This window comes from Ranitomeya imitator, chromosome 6 (assembly GCF_032444005.1).
Source record: "Ranitomeya imitator isolate aRanImi1 chromosome 6, aRanImi1.pri, whole genome shotgun sequence".
NCBI lineage: Eukaryota > Metazoa > Chordata > Amphibia > Anura > Dendrobatidae > Ranitomeya > Ranitomeya imitator.
In genome coordinates, this window is record NC_091287.1 from 212,182,811 (window position 1) to 212,200,403 (window position 17,593).

The 17,593-nt window shown below is 44.4% G+C and overlaps 1 protein-coding gene across 6 annotated transcripts in view; it reads left to right on the forward strand.

The window, feature by feature from the left end:
- The window catches only part of BRD9 (bromodomain containing 9), a 243,300-nt gene that overhangs the window by 160,474 nt on the left and 65,233 nt on the right, over positions 1–17,593 (forward strand). For all 6 annotated transcript variants that reach the window (XM_069730459.1, XM_069730455.1, XM_069730457.1 and 3 more), the window contains exon 13: positions 7,757–7,868. In XM_069730459.1, coding sequence (XP_069586560.1) covers positions 7,757–7,868 — 112 coding nt within the window. The remainder of the gene's footprint in view (positions 1–7,756; positions 7,869–17,593) is intronic.

Genomic DNA, 17,593 nt, shown 5'->3' on the forward strand with positions numbered 1-17,593 from the left:
GTAGGGTTAGGTTAGGGTTAGGGGTAGGGTTACGGCTAGGGTTAGGTTAGGGGTAGGGTTAGGCTAGGGGTAGGGTTGGGGCTAAATTTAGGGTTAGGGTTGGGGCTAAATTTAGGGTTAGGGTTGGGGCTAAATTTAGGGTTAGGCTTCTTTCACACTTACGTCGGTACGGGGCCGTCGCAATGCGTCGGCCCGACATACCGACGCACGTTGTGAAAATTGTGCACAACGTGGGCAGCAGCTGTAGTTTTTCAACGCATCCGCTGCCCAATCTATGTCCTGGGGAGGAGGGGGCGGAGTTACGGCCACACATGCGCGGTCAGAAATGGCGGATGCGACGTACAAAAAAACGTTTCATTGAACGTTTTTTTGTGCCGACGCTCCGCCAAAACACAACTGATCCAGTGCACGACGGACGCGACGTGTGGCCATCCGTCACGATCCGTCGGCAATACTATGGGCAAAAAACGCATCCTGCGGGCACATTTGCAGGATCCGTTTCTTGTCCAAAACGACGGATTGCGACGGAATGCCAAACAACGCAAGTGTGAAAGTAGCCTTAGGGCTAGGGTTAGGGTTGGGGCTAAAGTTAGGGCTAGGGTTGGGGCTAAAGTTAGGGTTAGAGCTGGGATTAGGTTTAGGGTTTGGATTAGGGTTGGTATTAGGGTTAGGGTTGGCATTAGGGTTACGCTTGGGATTAGGGTTAGGTTTGGGATTAGGGTTAAGGTTAGGGTTGTGATTAGGGGTGTATTGGGATTAGGGTTAGGGTTGAGATTAGGATTAGGGGTGTGTTGGATTTAGGGTTTTGATTAGGGTTATGGTTAGGGTTGACATTAGGGTTGTTTTGGGGTAAGGGTTGTGATTATGGTTAGGGTTAGTGATTAGGATTATGGATCAGGTTGGGATTAGGGTTAGGGGTTGGACCTAGAATTGGGGGGTTTCCACTGTTTAGGTACATCAGGGGGTCTCCAAACACGACAGCCAATTTTGCGCTCAAAAAGTCAAATGGTGCTCCCTCCCTTCTGAGCTCTGCCGTGCGCCCAAACAGTGGGTTACCCCCACATATGGGGCATCAGCGTACTCGGGATAAATTGGACAACAACTTCTGGGGTCCAATTTCTCTTGTTACCCTTGTGAAAATAAAAACTTGGGGGCTACAAAATCTTTTTTGTGAAAAAAAAAAATATTTTTTATTTTCACGACTCTGCATTCTAAACTTCTGTGAAGCACTTGGGCATTCAAAGTTCTCACCACACATCTAGATAAGTTCCTTGGGGGGTCTAGTTTCCAAAATGGGGTCACTTGTGGGGGGTTACTACAGTTTAGGTATATCAGGGGCTCTGCAATCGCAACATAATGCCCACAGACCATTCTATCAAAGTCTGCATTCCAAAAAGGCGCTCCTTCCCTTCCGAGCTCTGCCGTGCGCCCAAACAGTGGTTTACCCCCACATATGGCACATCAGCGTACTCGGGATAAATTGGACAACAACTATTGCAGTCCAATTTCTCCTGTTACCCTTGTGAAAATAAAAACTTGGGGGCTACAAAATATTTTTTGTGAAAAAAAAAATATTTTTTATTTTCACGACTCTGCATTCTAAACTTCTGTGAAGCACTTGGGCATTCAAAGTTCTCACCACACATCTAGATAAGTTCCTTGGGGGGTCTAGTTTCCAAAATGGGGTCACTTGTGGAGGGTTTCTACTGGTTAGGTACATCAGGGGCTCTGCAAATGCAACATAATACCCGCAGACCATTCTATCAAAGTCTGCATTCCAAAACGGCGCTCCTTCCTTCCGAGCTCTGCCGTGCGCCCAAACAGTGGTTTACCCCCATATATGGGGTACCAGCATACTCAAGACAAATTGGACAACAACTTTTGGGGTCCAATTTCTCTTGTTACCCTTGTAAAAATAAAAACTTGGGGGCTACAATATCTTTTTTGTGGAAAAAAAAAATATTTTTTATTTTCACGGCTCTGCATTATAAACTTCTGTGAAGCACTTGGGCATTCAAGGTTCTCATCACACATCTAGATAAGTTCCATGGGGGGTCTAGTTTCCAAAATGGGGTCACTTGTGGGGGATTTCTACTGTTTAGGCACATCAGGGGCTCTCCAAACGCGACATGGCGTCCGATCTCAATTCCAGCCAATTCTACATTGAAAAAGTAAAACGGCACTCCTTCTCTTCCAAGCTCTGCGGTGCGCCCTAGCAGTGGTTTACCCCCACATATTGGGTATCAGCGTACTCAGGAGAAATTGCACAACAACTTTTGTGGTCTAATTTCTCCTGTTACCCTTGTGAAAATAAAAATTTGTGGGCAAAAAAATCATTTTTGTAGAAAAAATGCGATTTTTTTTTTTTTTCCACGGCTCTACGTTATAAACTTCTGTGAAGCACATGGGGGTTCAAAGTGCTCGCCACACATCTAGATAAGTTCCTTAAGGGGTCTAGTTTCCAAAATGGTGTCACTTGTGGGGGGTTTCCACTGTTTAGGCACATCAGGGGCTCTCCAAACGCGACATGGCGTCCAATCTCAATTCCAGCCAATTCTACATTGAAAAAGTAAAACGGCGCTCCTTCACTTCCAAGCTCTGCGGTGCGCCCAAACAGTGGTTTACCCCTACATATGGGGTATCGACGTATTCAGGAGAAATCGCACAACAACTTTTGTGGTCTAATTTCTCCTGTTACCCTTGTGAAAATAAGAATTTTTGGGCAAAAAGATCATTTTTGTGTAAACAAAAGCGATTTTTTTATTTTCACGGCTCTACGTTATAAACTTCTGTGAAGCACTTGGGGGTTCAAAGTGCTCGCCACACATCTAGATAAGTTCCTTAAGGGGTCTAGTTTCCAAAATGGTGTCACTTGTGGGGGGTTTCCACTGTTTAGGCACATCAGGGGCTCTCTAAACGTGACATGGCGTCCGATCTCAATTCCAGCCAATTCTGCATTGAAAAAGTCAAACGGCGCTCCTTCACTTCTAAGTTCTGCGGTGCGCCCTAACAGTGGTTTACCCCCACATATGGGGTATTGGCGTATTCAGGAGAAATTGCATAACAAAATTTATGGTTACATTTCTGTTTTTACACTTGTGAAAATAAAAAAAATGGTTCTGAATTAAGATGTTTGCAAAAAAAAGTTAAATGTTCATTTTTTCCTTCCACATTGTTTCAGTTCCTGTGAAGCACGTAAAGGGTTAATAAACTTCTTGAATGTGGTTTTGAGAACCTTGAGGGGTGTAGTTTTTAGAATGGTGTCACACTTCATTATTTTCTATCATATAGACCCCTCAAAATGACTTCAAATGTGATGTGGTCCCTAAAAAAAAAATGGTGTTGTAAAAATGAGAAATTGCTGGTCAACTTTTAACCCTTATAACTCCCTAACAAAAAAAAATGTTGTTTCCAAAATTGTGCTGATGTAAAGTAGACATGTGGGAAATGTTATTTATTAACTATTTTTCGTGACATATCTCTCTGATTTAAGGGCATAAAAATACAAAGTTTGAAAATTACAAAATTTTAAAAATTTTCGCCATATTTCCGTTTTTTTCATAAATAATCGCAAGTAATATCGAAGAAATGTTACCACTAACATGAAGTACAATATGTCACGAAAAAACAATCTCAGAATCAGCGGGATCCGTTGAAGCGTTCCAGAGTTATAACCTCATAAAGTGACAGTGGTCAGAATTGCAAAAATTGGCTCGGTCATTAAGTACCAAATTGGCTCTGTCACTAAGGGGTTAAACCCCATGGCAAAAATAAAAATGAAAAACAAACAAAAAGGAAAAAAACACAACAACAAAAAACTTCAAAAAATTGGTATATAAAACCACAAAAAAACAAACAAAAAGAAATCCTTCAAAAAGTTGGTTCAAGAAGTTGATATTTTAAAAAAGGAAAAGAAAACCATCAAAAACTTGGCACACAACCAAAAACTTAAAGGGAACCTGTCACCCCGTTTTTCCAGTACGAGATAAAAATACTGTTAAATAGGGCCTGAGCTGTGCGTTACTATAGTGTATTTTGTGTACCCTGATTCCCCACCTATGCTGCCGAAATAACTTACCAAAGTCGCCGTTTTCGCCTGTCAATCAGGCTGTTCAGGTCATATGGGCGTGGCGACATCGCTGTTTCTTCCCCCAGATCTTGCATATCTTTCCGTTGGTTGCGTAGTGGTTTGCGCTTGCTCATCTTCTGAATCCACTGGGCAGGAGAAGAAAAAACGCGCGATCTGCGCTATTTCCCTGGTGATCTGTGGGGGCGGCCATCTTCCTGAGGCCGCGCGTGCGCATATGGAGTCCTCTGCTGCCCGGGGCTTCAGGAAAATGGCCGCGGGATGCCGCGCATGCGCAGATGGAGATCGCGGCGGCCATTTTCCTGAAGCCGAGATGCGAACTCTGCTTCAGGAAAATGGCCGCCGCGATCTCCATCTGCGCACCCGCGGCCATTTTCCTGAAGCCCCGGGCAGCAGAGGACTCCATATGCGCACGCGCGGCCTCAGGAAGATGGCCGCCCCCACAGATCACCAGGGAAATAGCGCAGATCGCGCGTTTTTTCTTCTCCTGCCCAGTGGATTCAGAAGATGAGCAAGCGCAAACCACTACGCAACCAACGGAAAGATATGCAAGATCTGGGGGAAGAAACAGCGATGTCGCCACGCCCATATGACCTGAACAGCCTGATTGACAGGCGAAAACGGCGACTTTGGTAAGTTATTTCGGCAGCATAGGTGGGGAATCGGGGTACACAAAATACACTATAGTAACGCACAGCTCAGGCCCTATTTAACAGTATTTTTATCTCGTACTGAAAAAAACGGGGTGACAGGTTCCCTTTAAGACTTTGATACAGAAAGAAAAAACTTTAAAAAGTAAAAAGACAGAAGGATAAACTTCAAAGAATAAGAAAGTTAAAACGGCTTTTTTTTCCTCTGCTCAAACGCAGTCAGACACACACACTTCCCCTTTCTTATGCTGCTGTATCCAATGTCACTAAAATCATGTATCTGAAAACAAGTACCCGTATATACTCGAGTATAAGCCGACCCCCCTAATTTTGCCACAAAAAACTGGGAAAACTTATTGACTCGAGTATAAGCCTAGGGTGGAAATGCAGCATTTACCGGTGAATTTCAAAAATAAAAATAGATCATTATTTCCCCATAGCTCTGCCATATAGTGCTCTGCACCGTTCATATTGCCCCATATCTGTGCCCTATATGCTCTGCACCGTTCATATTGCCCCATTTCTGTGCCCCATATAGTGCTCTGCACCGTTCATATTGCCCTATATCTGTGCCCTATATGCACTGCACCGTTCATATTGCCCCATATCTGTGCCCCATATAGTGCTCTGCACCGTTCATATTGCCCCATATCTGTGCCCTATATGCTCTGCACCGTTCATATTGCCCCATATCTGTGCCCCATATAGTGCTCTGCACCGTTCATATTGCCCCATATCTGTGCCCCATATAGTGCTCTGCACCGTTCATATTTCCCCATATCTGTGCCCTATATGCTCTGTACCGTTCATATTGCCCCATATCTGTGCCCTATATGCTCTGCACCGTTCATATTGCCCCATATCTGTGCCATATATGCTCTGCACGGTTCATATTGCCCCATATCTGTGCCCTATATGCTCTGCACCGTTCATATTGCCCCATATCTGTGCCCTATATACTCTGCACCGTTCATATTGCCCCATATCTGTGCCCCATATATTGCTCTGCACCGTTCATTTTTGTCCCATAGCTGTGCCCCATACAGTGCTCTGCACCGTTCATATTTCCCTATAGATGCTCCACATAAATCTGTGCCGCTGCTGCAATAAAAAAAAAAAAGCCATACTCGCCTCTCTTGATTGCAGCTCCCAGCGTCTCGTTCCGGCGACAAGTCCCGGCGTCTCTCCGCTCTGCCTGATCAGGCAGAGGGCGCCGCACACACTATATGCGTCATCGTGCCCTCTGACCTGAACAGTCAGAGTGCGGAGACGCCGGGAAGATGGAGCGGCGCCCGGCGGCTGGAACGGGGACAGGTAAATATGACATACTTACCTGGTCCTGACGTCCGGCCCCTTCTGCCGTCCCACAGTCTTCTGTGCTGCAGCCTCTTCCTCTATCAGCGGTCACCAGCACCGCTGATTAGAGAAATGAATAGGCGGCTCCACCCCTATGGGAGGTGGAGCCGCCTATTCATTTCTCTAATGAGCGGTCCTACGTGACCGCTGACAGGAAGAGCTGCAGCACCGAAGACCGTGGGACGGCAGGGGGAGCGTCAGGATCGCTGGGACTAGGTAAGTATACCTCGGCGCCCTCTCCCCCTCACCCGCCGACCCCACCGCTACCGTGACTCGAGTATAAGCCGAGAGGGGCACTTTCAGCCCAAAAATTTGGGCTGAAAATCTCGGCTTATACTCGAGTATATACGGTATGTTACAGCAAAAATGATAGATACCATTTACTTTCACTTCTTGAAAAATCGCTACACTGTAGCACTATTCAGAATGCAGAAACAGGAAACTTTGCAAAAAACAGATGTGACAAGTGTGATTTACAATGGATATATCTTTGCTACAGCAGAAAGGGAAGGAAAAAGGAAAAAAAAACACTTCTCTATACAATTGTATGCATTTAAAGCAGCAATACGTGACTTGAACAAACAGATACAGACGTCCAGGAGAACGGATATGCCCTCTTTATTATTCTGTGACACGTGCAGGTTACTCTGGGAACAGAGTACTGCCAATCGCACTGGGCACACCTGTGCCCGGGCCGCCTGAGTGAGAAACACAAGCAGGAAATCTACCGCCCCGGTCCGGTCATCCTAACTGGCTCGGAACTACGGAAATCACCGTTTTACGGGGAATGTGGACTTAAGCCTTCATGAGACCACTGAATGTGGGGAAGAATGCAGTGTTGAAGGGGCCTAAGTGATTTCTGCTATTGCGCAGGTCAACCGGTAAGATTCGTTGTACCTGAGGCTACTTTCACACTAGCGCTTTTTTCAATACGTCGCAATGCATCGTTTAGGGGAAAAAACGCATCCTGCAAAGTTGTCTGCAGGATTCGTTTTTGCCCCATAGAGTAACATTAGCGACGCATTGACACACGTCGCAACCGTCGGGCGACGGTTGCACCGTGTTGTGGCGGACCGCCGGGAGCAAAAAACGTTACATGTAACGTTTTTTGCTGCCGACGGTCCGCTTTTTCCGACCGCGCATGCGCAGCCGGAACTCCGCCCCCACCTCCCCGCACCTCACAATGGGGCAGCGGATGCGCTGGAAAAATGCATCCGCTGCCCACGATGTGCGGCGCTTTCGCTGCTTGCGTCGGTGCGCCGCAACGTCGCATAGCGACGTGCAGTGCACGACGCAAGTGTGAAAGTAGCCTGAAGCTTTGTTTACCTGCTTTCAGAACATTAGGGGGTATTCTGAGAGGGCACAAAAAGAACAGCAGGGGCTTCAAGTATGAAATAAGCTGCTTTTTTATTTGTTTCCCAGGCAGAACAATGGGATATGTCTTTTTAAGGAAACTTTGAAATCTACCATATAATGATTAAACTGATTTTCTTTTTTTAAGTTGATGTTAGAATGTATCAGGTTTTTAGCCTTTTGTAGTCTCTAGGTTTTTTTTTTTAGATCCATTTGTGTAATTTACCACTAATCATGACATGCTTTTCAGATGCGTTCTGCATATCCTCTCCTGTAATATATTTATATTTTATTCCCTTTTTAATTTTAGCCTTCAAGAGTTTGTTAAAGACTGTGGGGGCTCTGCAAAGAAAATGGTAAATGACATGCTGGATCAGATAACAGAAGGAGATCATTCCAAAATTCTTTATCAACTAAAACAGGTGCCGTTCTAAATACTTGTATATTAGTTAACAGAAGTATTCTCCTTGTGAGTTGAAGTCATATTGCTATGTTGCGCCATCACTTTCTGATCCTTGCAATCCACACTGATCCTCGGAATGAAGAGGCAAATGGACGAAATTGCTCCTAACACCATTAGAATCTAATGAGGTTAAATAGTTGGGATTAGAATGGTCTGATTCCTTTAAGAGGTTGTCCACTACTTGTACATTGACAACCTATCTCTAGGATAGGTCATCAATGTCTGATTTTCTGGGGTCCAGCACCCCCTTAACAATCCATTGTTTGCTATCAGCGTCTGTGGCGGCTGCAGATGCCGGCTGGAAGCACTCACTTGCTAAGTCTACTTGTGTTGGCTGCCGCACGGTGCTACACATCCGTCTCCTATTCAACTCAATTGGAGTACATGTAGACTGAGCAGCTCGACAAGTGAGTACTTCCGGCCAGCGTCCTCCGCTACAGACCCTAACTACAAGGGATCAGCAGGGGTGTTGGACCCTGGGTGATCAAACATTGATGACCTGTTCTGCACATACAGGTCCTTCTCAAAAAATTAGCATATAGTGTTAAATTTCATTATTTACCATAATGTAATGATTACAATTAAACTTTCATATATTATAGATTCATTATCCACCAACTGAAATTTGTCAGGTCTTTTATTGTTTTAATACTGATGATTTTGGCATACAACTCCTGATAACCCAAAAAACCTGTCTCAATAAATTAGCATATTTCACCCATCCAATCAAATAAAAGTGTTTTTTAATAACAAACAAAAAAACCATCAAATAATAATGTTCAGTTATGCACTCAATACTTGGTCGGGAATCCTTTGGCAGAAATGACTGCTTCAATGCGGCGTGGCATGGAGGCAATCAGCCTGTGACACTGCTGAGATGTTATGGAGGCCCAGGATGCTTCAATAGCGGCCTTAAGCTCATCCAGAGTGTTGGGTCTTGCGTCTCTCAACTTTCTCTTCACAATATCCCACAGATTCTCTATGGGGTTCAGGTCAGGAGAGATGGCAGGCCAATTGAGCACAGTAATACCATGGTCAGTAAACCATTTACCAGTGGTTTTGGCACTGTGAGCAGGTGCCAGGTCGTGCTGAAAAATGAAATCTTCATCTCCATAAAGCATTTCAGCCGATGGAAGCATGAAGTGCTCCAAAATCTCCTGATAGCTAGCTGCATTGACCCTGCCCTTGATGAAACACAGTGGACCAACACCAGCAGCTGACATGGCACCCCACACCATCACTGACTGTGGGTACTTGACACTGGACTTCAGGCATTTTGGCATTTCCTTCTCCCCAGTCTTCCTCCAGACTCTGGCACCTTGATTTCCGAATGACATGCAAAATTTGCTTTCATCAGAAAAAAGACCGACAATCTGCAAGGACTTTGAAGAGTTGGGGAAGAAAGTAAAGGAACTGGATGCACAGGTAGTTTTTTCTTCTATCCTTCCAGTAGACGGGCATGGCACCAGGAGATGGAACAGGATCCTTGATGCAAACAACTGGCTAAGACGATGGTGCAGACAACAAGGATTTGGATTCCTGGACCACGGTGTGAATTACTGGTATGATGGACTCCTCGCCAGAGACGGACTACACCTCAACAAACCTGGGAAACACACATTCGCCAGAAGACTCGCTACACTCATCAGGAGGGCGTTAAACTAGAAGAAGAGGGGACGGGAAGAAAAACATTAGACTCGTACAAAGACGACCCAGGAAAACATACTCAGAAGGGAGGTAAGAACATTTCTAAAACAATCCACAGTGAGGAGATTGGAACAAAACAAAATCCTCTAAACTGCATGCTCGCAAACGCCAGAAGCCTGACAAACAAGATGGAAGAACTAGAAGCAGAAATATCTACAGGTAACTTTGACATAGTGGGAATAACCGAGACATGGTTAGATGAAAGCTATGACTGGGCAGTTAACTTACAGGGTTACAGTCTGTTTAGAAAGGATCGTAAAAATCAGAGAGGAGGAGGGGTTTGTCTCTATGTAAAGTCTTGTCTAAAGTCCACTTTAAGGGAGGATATTAGCGAAGGGAATGAAGATGTCGAGTCCATATGGGTTGAAATTCATGGAGGGAAAAATGGTAACAAAATTCTCATTGGGGTCTGTTACAAACCCCCAAATATAACAGAAAGCATGGAAAGTCTACTTCTAAAGCAGATAGATGAAGCTGCAACCCATAATGAGGTCCTGGTTATGGGGGACTTTAACTACCCGGATATTAACTGGGAAACAGAAACCTGTGAAACCCATAAAGGCAACAGGTTTCTGCTAATAACCAAGAAAAATTATCTTTCACAATTGGTGCAGAATCCAACCAGAGGAGCAGCACTTTTAGACCTAATACTATCTAATAGACCTGACAGAATAACAAATCTGCAGGTGGTTGGGCATCTAGGAAATAGCGACCACAATATTGTACAGTTTCACCTGTCTTTCACTAGGGGGACTTGTCAGGGAGTCACAAAAACACTGAACTTTAGGAAGGCAAAGTTTGACCAGCTTAGAGATGCCCTTAATCTGGTAGACTGGGACAATATCCTCAAAAATAAGAATACAGATAATAAATGGGAAATGTTTAAGAACATCCTAAATAGGCAGTGTAAGCGGTTTATACCTTGTGGGAATAAAAGGACTAGAAATAGGAAAAACCCAATGTGGCTAAACAAAGAAGTAAGACAGGCAATTAACAGTAAAAAGAAAGCATTTGCACTACTAAAGCAGGATGGCACCATTGAAGCTCTAAAAAACTATAGGGAGAAAAATACTTTATCTAAAAAACTAATTAAAGCTGCCAAAAAGGAAACAGAGAAGCACATTGCTAAGGAGAGTAAAACTAATCCCAAACTGTTCTTCAACTATATCAATAGTAAAAGAATAAAAACTGAAAATGTAGGCCCCTTAAAAAATAGTGAGGAAAGAATGGTTGTAGATGACGAGGAAAAAGCTAACATATTAAACACCTTCTTCTCCACGGTATTCACGGTGGAAAATGAAATGCTAGGTGAAATCCCAAGAAACAATGAAAACCCTATATTAAGGGTCACCAATCTAACCCAAGAAGAGGTGCGAAACCGGCTAAATAAGATTAAAATAGATAAATCTCCGGGTCCGGATGGCATACACCCACGAGTACTAAGAGAACTAAGTAATGTAATAGATAAACCATTATTTCTTATTTTTAGTGACTCTATAGCGACAGGGTCTGTTCCGCAGGACTGGCGCATAGCAAATGTGGTGCCAATATTCAAAAAGGGCTCTAAAAGTGAACCTGGAAATTATAGGCCAGTAAGTCTAACCTCTATTGTTGGTAAAATATTTGAAGGGTTTCTGAGGGATGTTATTCTGGATTATCTCAATGAGAATAACTGTTTAACTCCATATCAGCATGGGTTTATGAGAAATCGCTCCTGTCAAACCAATCTAATCAATTTTTATGAAGAGGTAAGCTATAGGCTGGACCACGGTGAGTCATTGGACGTGGTATATCTCGATTTTTCCAAAGCGTTTGATACCGTGCCGCACAAGAGGTTGGTACACAAAATGAGAATGCTTGGTCTGGGGGAAAATGTGTGTAAATGGGTTAGTAACTGGCTTAGTGATAGAAAGCAGAGGGTGGTTATAAATGGTATAGTCTCTAACTGGGTCGCTGTGACCAGTGGGGTACCGCAGGGGTCGGTATTGGGACCTGTTCTCTTCAACATATTCATTAATGATCTGGTAGAAGGTTTACACAGTAAAATATCGATATTTGCAGATGATACAAAACTATGTAAAGCAGTTAATACAAGAGAAGATAGTATTCTGCTACAGATGGATCTGGATAAGTTGGAAACTTGGGCTGAAAGGTGGCAGATGAGGTTTAACAATGATAAATGTAAGGTTATACACATGGGAAGAAGGAATCAATATCACCATTACACACTGAATGGGAAACCACTGGGTAAATCTGACAGGGAGAAGGACTTGGGGATCCTAGTTAATGATAAACTTACCTGGAGCAGCCAGTGCCAGGCAGCAGCTGCCAAGGCAAACAGGATCATGGGGTGCATTAAAAGAGGTCTGGATACACATGATGAGAGCATTATACTGCCTCTGTACAAATCCCTAGTTAGACCGCACATGGAGTACTGTGTCCAGTTTTGGGCACCGGTGCTCAGGAAGGATATAATGGAACTAGAGAGAGTACAAAGGAGGGCAACAAAATTAATAAAGGGGATGGGAGAACTACAATACCCAGATAGATTAGCGAAATTAGGATTATTTAGTCTAGAAAAAAGACGACTGAGGGGCGATCTAATAACCATGTATAAGTATATAAGGGGACAATACAAATATCTCGCTGAGGATCTGTTTATACCAAGGAAGGTGACGGGCACAAGGGGGCATTCTTTGCGTCTGGAGGAGAAAAGGTTTTTCCACCAACATAGAAGAGGATTCTTTACTGTTAGGGCAGTGAGAATCTGGAATTGCCTGCCTGAGGAGGTGGTGATGGCGAACTCAGTCGAGGGGTTCAAGAGAGGCCTGGATGTCTTCCTGGAGCAGAACAATATTGTATCATACAATTATTAGGTTCTGTAGAAGGACGTAGATCTGGGGATTTATTATGACGGAATATAGGCTGAACTGGATGGACAAATGTCTTTTTTCGGCCTTACTAACTATGTTACTATGTTACTATGTTACTTGGGACCACTTAGCAACAGTCCAGTGCTGCTTCTCTGTAGCCCAGGTCAGGCGCCTCTGCCGCTGTTTATGGTTCAAAAGTGGCTTTACCTGGGGAATGCGGCACCTGTAGCCCATTTCCTGCACACGCCTGTGCACGGTGGCTCTGGATGTTTCCACACCAGACTCAGTCCACTGCTTCCTCAGGTTCCCCAAGGTCTGGAATCGGTCCTTCTCCACAATCTTCCTCAGGGTCCGGTCTCCTCTTCTCGTTGTACAGCGTTTTCTGCCACATTGTTTCCTTCCAACAGACTTACCATTGAGGTGCCTTGATACAGCACTCTGGGAACAGCCTATTTGTTGAGAAATTTCTTTCTGGGTCTTACCCTCTTGCTTGAGGGTGTCAATGATGGCCTTCTTGACATCTGTCAGGTCGCTAGTCTTACCCATGATGGGGGTTTTGAGTAATGAACCAGGCAGGGAGTTTATAAAAGCCTCAGGTATGTGTTTAGAGTTAATTAGTTGATTCAGAAGATTAGGGTAATAGGTCGTTTAGAGAACCTTTTCTTGATATGCTAATTTATTGAGACAGGTTTTTTGGGTTATCAGGAGTTGTATGCCAAAATCATCAGTATTAAAACAATAAAAGACCTGACAAATTTCAGTTGGTGGATAATGAATCTATAATATATATGAATGTTTAATTGTAATCATTACATTATGGTAAATAATGAAATTTAACACTATATGCTAATTTTTTGAGAAGGACCTGTAGGTCGTCAAAGTAAAAGTAGCGGACATCCTTTCAGTTGCAGCAGGCAGTGGCGGTTTCAAAATGAAGCTGTAGTAGTGTTATTGGATGAGATCTTGCCGGTGTTTTTTTTTTTTTTTTTTTTTTTTTCCACCAGTAACGCTTTATTGTGCTTTTATGTTAATAGTATATTTTAGTTTTAATAAGTTGTATTTTCATCAGCATAACAGTTTTACAACAAATTCCCTCTCTGGGGAAATCAGTGAATTTCCATTTAAATCAAGAAAAAGAGGTATACATATACAGATATAAATATAACTTCAAAAAACTGGTTATGACAAGACAAATACAAGGGGAGACGAACATGAGGGATTTCAGGATGGGAAATAAGGTTTTGTGCTATTCTTCATAATCGAATACAGTACAGTCACACAGCAAGGCAGAGTATTGATCTAAACTATAGACTTCTCCTCCTCCCCTCCACCCCCCACCGCAAACCCCCGAGCCCCCACACCCCGGGTCCTCGGCTACCAGAGTCTGTAGATAGTATTTCAAATAGACAGTGACAGAGTCTGATCAAGGTTCAAGTTCGTGTTGAGATCTATCCATGGCTTCCAGACCTGATAAAAGGTGTCCCACAGGTCATCTCTTGTTGCGTGAATGCGTTCGTATAGTAGAATTGTATTCATCTTATCTCTGACTGTTTGGATAGAGAGGGAGGGGGACCTCCGTTTGGTGGCTATATGAAGCTTAGCAGCCATGCACAGCTGGTTAGTCAACCTGTGGAACCGATTAGAGGAACCTGGGTACCTGGTGCCCAAGAGAAAGGTAGCCGGGTCAAGTCGCACCGGCCTTCCAGATATTTGCTCAATCAACAATCCAACCTCCCGCCACAGGGCCGAGACAACCGGACACCCCCACCAAATGTGCCCCATATCTCCCACAACATTGCACCCCCTAAAACATTTATCCGTTACATTAGGGTATATAGCATGTAGTCTGCTCGGGACCTGGTAAGTCCTATGCAGGAGTCTGATGGATGTCTCCGCCAGGGAGGCCTGATGGCTACCTCTAGAAAGAGTGTCACAGCATCGTCTCCAACCCTCCAAGGTTAGCTGAATACCCAGGTCTTCCTCCCATTGATTCATGTATTTTAATTTGTCAGTTCCGTGTGTGACATTCAGAGACGAGTATAGCAGGGAGATAGTTCCTCTACCTAACGGGTCATCCAGACACCTTTGTTCGAAGCCAGTCACTTGAAATGGGGTATTGTGCTGTAAGATTCGTTCCGCGAAATGGAATACCTGACAAATATGCAGGGCCTCCCTGGCGGGGGGATTGTATTTTTGTAGGAATTGTTGTCTGGATAGTAGTGTGTTGAAGGGTGAACAGAGTTGTTTTAAGGTGGATATTCCATTAGTTATCCACCAAGCATATGGGTGAGGGTCAATTCCGGGTACAAACATAGGATTGCGGAAGATAGGGATCAGCGGGGAGGCCACGGACTGAAGGCCAAACTTGAACCTCTCCTTCCTCCAGAGGATCAGGGAGTGTGCCGCGAATGGGGCTATATTGTGTAAGTTTTTCGGGAGGTTTTGTGTGGTCCACATAAGGCTAGATAGGGAAAATGGGTGTAGGAGAGATGATTCCAGTCCAACCCATCTGGGAGCGCGGTTGAAAGCGCATGCATTGGTCAGTTGGGCTATTTGGGCAGACTTATAATATAGGGTAAAGTTGGGTAAGGATAACCCTCCCAGCTTTCTGTGTATGAACATAGTTTTTTGCCGGATTCTGGGTTTTTTTTCCCTGCCAAATAAATTTTGAGATCAAAGAGTGGATTTCATGAAGTGTCCTATGGGGCAATGGAATGGGGAGGGAGCGAAAGAGGTACAGGAATCTGGGTAAGGAGACCATCTTGATTGCGTGCAACCTGCCCAGCCAAGATAGTTTCATAGTGGCCCACTTGGTGAGGTCTGCTTGAAGATTCTTTATTAGGGGGAGGTAGTTCCACTTAAATAGAGTTGATCGGTGTGAGGTGAGGTTTACTCCAAGATATGTTATATAATGTTCGTTCTTCGTAAATTTAAACTGGGAGATTATATTTGTTTGTAGATTTTTGGGGGTATTGAGGAACAGAGCTTCGGATTTATCAACATTAATTTTGAGGCCTGAGACCGTCTCAAAAGTATGGAGGACAGAAAACAAATTCGGAAGGGTGGTGATTGGGCTAGAAAGGGTCAGCAGCAGATCATCTGCGAACAAGCTAGCTTTATATTGTGTATCAAAGCCCATAGGGCCGAGTATGTCCGGGTTGAGCCGAATAGTTTCAGCCAGTGGCTCCATAGCCATGGCAAACAAAGCTGGGGAAAGTGGGCAGCCTTGTCTCGTCCCTCTTTGGATGTCGATAGGGGTGGGTCGGGTGGACGGAAGCTTTAGATATGCTACAGGCCTGTCGTATAATTATTATTATTATTTATTTATATAGCACCATTGATTCCATGGTGCTGTACATGAGAAGGGGTTACATACAAGTTACAAATATCACATACAGTAAACAAACTAGCAATGACGGACTGATACAGAGGGGCGAGGACCCTGCCTTTGCGGGCTTACATTCTACAGGATTATGGGGAAGGAGACAGTAGGTTGAGGGTTGCAGGAGCTCCGGTGTTGGTGAGGCGGTAGCTCCGGTGTTGGTGAGGCGGTATCTTCGATAGTGATGAGGCAGCAGCGGTGTCAGTGCAGGCTGTAGGCTTTCCTGAAGAGATGAGTTTTCAGGTTCCGTCTGAAGGATCCGACTGTGGTTGATAGTCGGACGTGTTGGGGCAGAGAGTTCCAGAGGATGGGGGATATTCGGGAGAAGTCTTGGAGGCGATTGGATGAGGAGCGAATAAGTGTGGAGGAGAGAAGGAGGTCTTGGGAGGACCGGAGATCACGTGAGGGAAGATATCGGGAGATTAGTTCAGAGATATATGGAGGAGACAGGTTGTGGATGGCTCTGTAGGTCAGTATTAGTAATTTGAATTGGATACGCTGAGGGAATGGGAGCCAGTGAAGAGATTTGCAGAGGGGGGAAGTGGAGGAGTAGCGAGGAGAGAGATGGATTAGTCGGGCAGCAGAGTTAAGGATGGACTGGAGAGGTGCAAGGGTGTTAGCAGGGAGGCCACAGAAAAGGATGTTGCAGTAGTCAAGGCGGGAGATGATGAGGGCGTGCACAAGCATTTTAGTAGATTGGGGGTTGAGGAAAGGACGGATCCTGGAGATATTTTTGAGCTGGAGGCGACAGGAGGTGGAAAGAGCTTGGATGTGTGGTTTGAAGGACATGACAGAGTCGAAGGTTACTCCGAGGCAGCGGACTTCGGGTACGGTATAATAGTTGTAGGCACGAAATGAAGTTGTGGGGGATGCCAAATCTAGATAGGACGTCAAATAGGTAGGGCCACGAAACTGAATCAAAGGCTTTCTCTATGTCTAAAGCCAATAAAAGTAGGGATTGCTTACGATGATTAGCCGCATGTATGATATTCAAATTCCTCCTGATATTGTCGGGACCCTGTCTATTGGGTATAATCCCTACCTGATCACGATGAATGAGGGCAGGTAGTAATCTGTTAAGTCTAGCGGTAATGATGGACGTAAAAATTTTGTGGTCAGCATTTAATAGTGATATAGGCCTATAATTTTTGGGAAGGGGGTGATCTCTTTTAGGTTTGGGGATCACTGTCACGTGGGCAAAATAGAATTCTAGGGGCATTTGGGTGCCATTTAGTAGGGCATTGCAGTAGTTTTTAATGTGGGGGGTAAGGATATCCACAAACTTCTTGTAATAGAGTGCTGTGAGGCCGTCAGGCCCCGGGGCTTTATTTTTTTAAAGATTTTTAATTGTAGTAGATATTTCGTCTGCCGATATAGGTATTTGGAGTTGGTCTGCCGTAGAGTTGGAGATTTTAGGCATTTTTAGAGCATCTAGGAAGGATGATAGAAGCAACGGCGGGGGGGGGGGGGGGACGTGCGGTGAAGTGTACAACTTTTGATAGTAGTCTCGAAACGTGTCATAGACAACATCTGGATGGTCGAAACTTGTCCCCCGGAGTCACTAATGGAAGTGACATTGTTTAATAGCTCTTTACATCTGAGCCTACGTGCCATCATGCCAGTCGGTTTGTTAGCATATTTATAGAAGGTGGACTTAGTCCATGTTAGAGCTCTCTCTGTCCTATTCGTCAGGATAACGTCCAGCTGTAGCTTAGTGTCTCT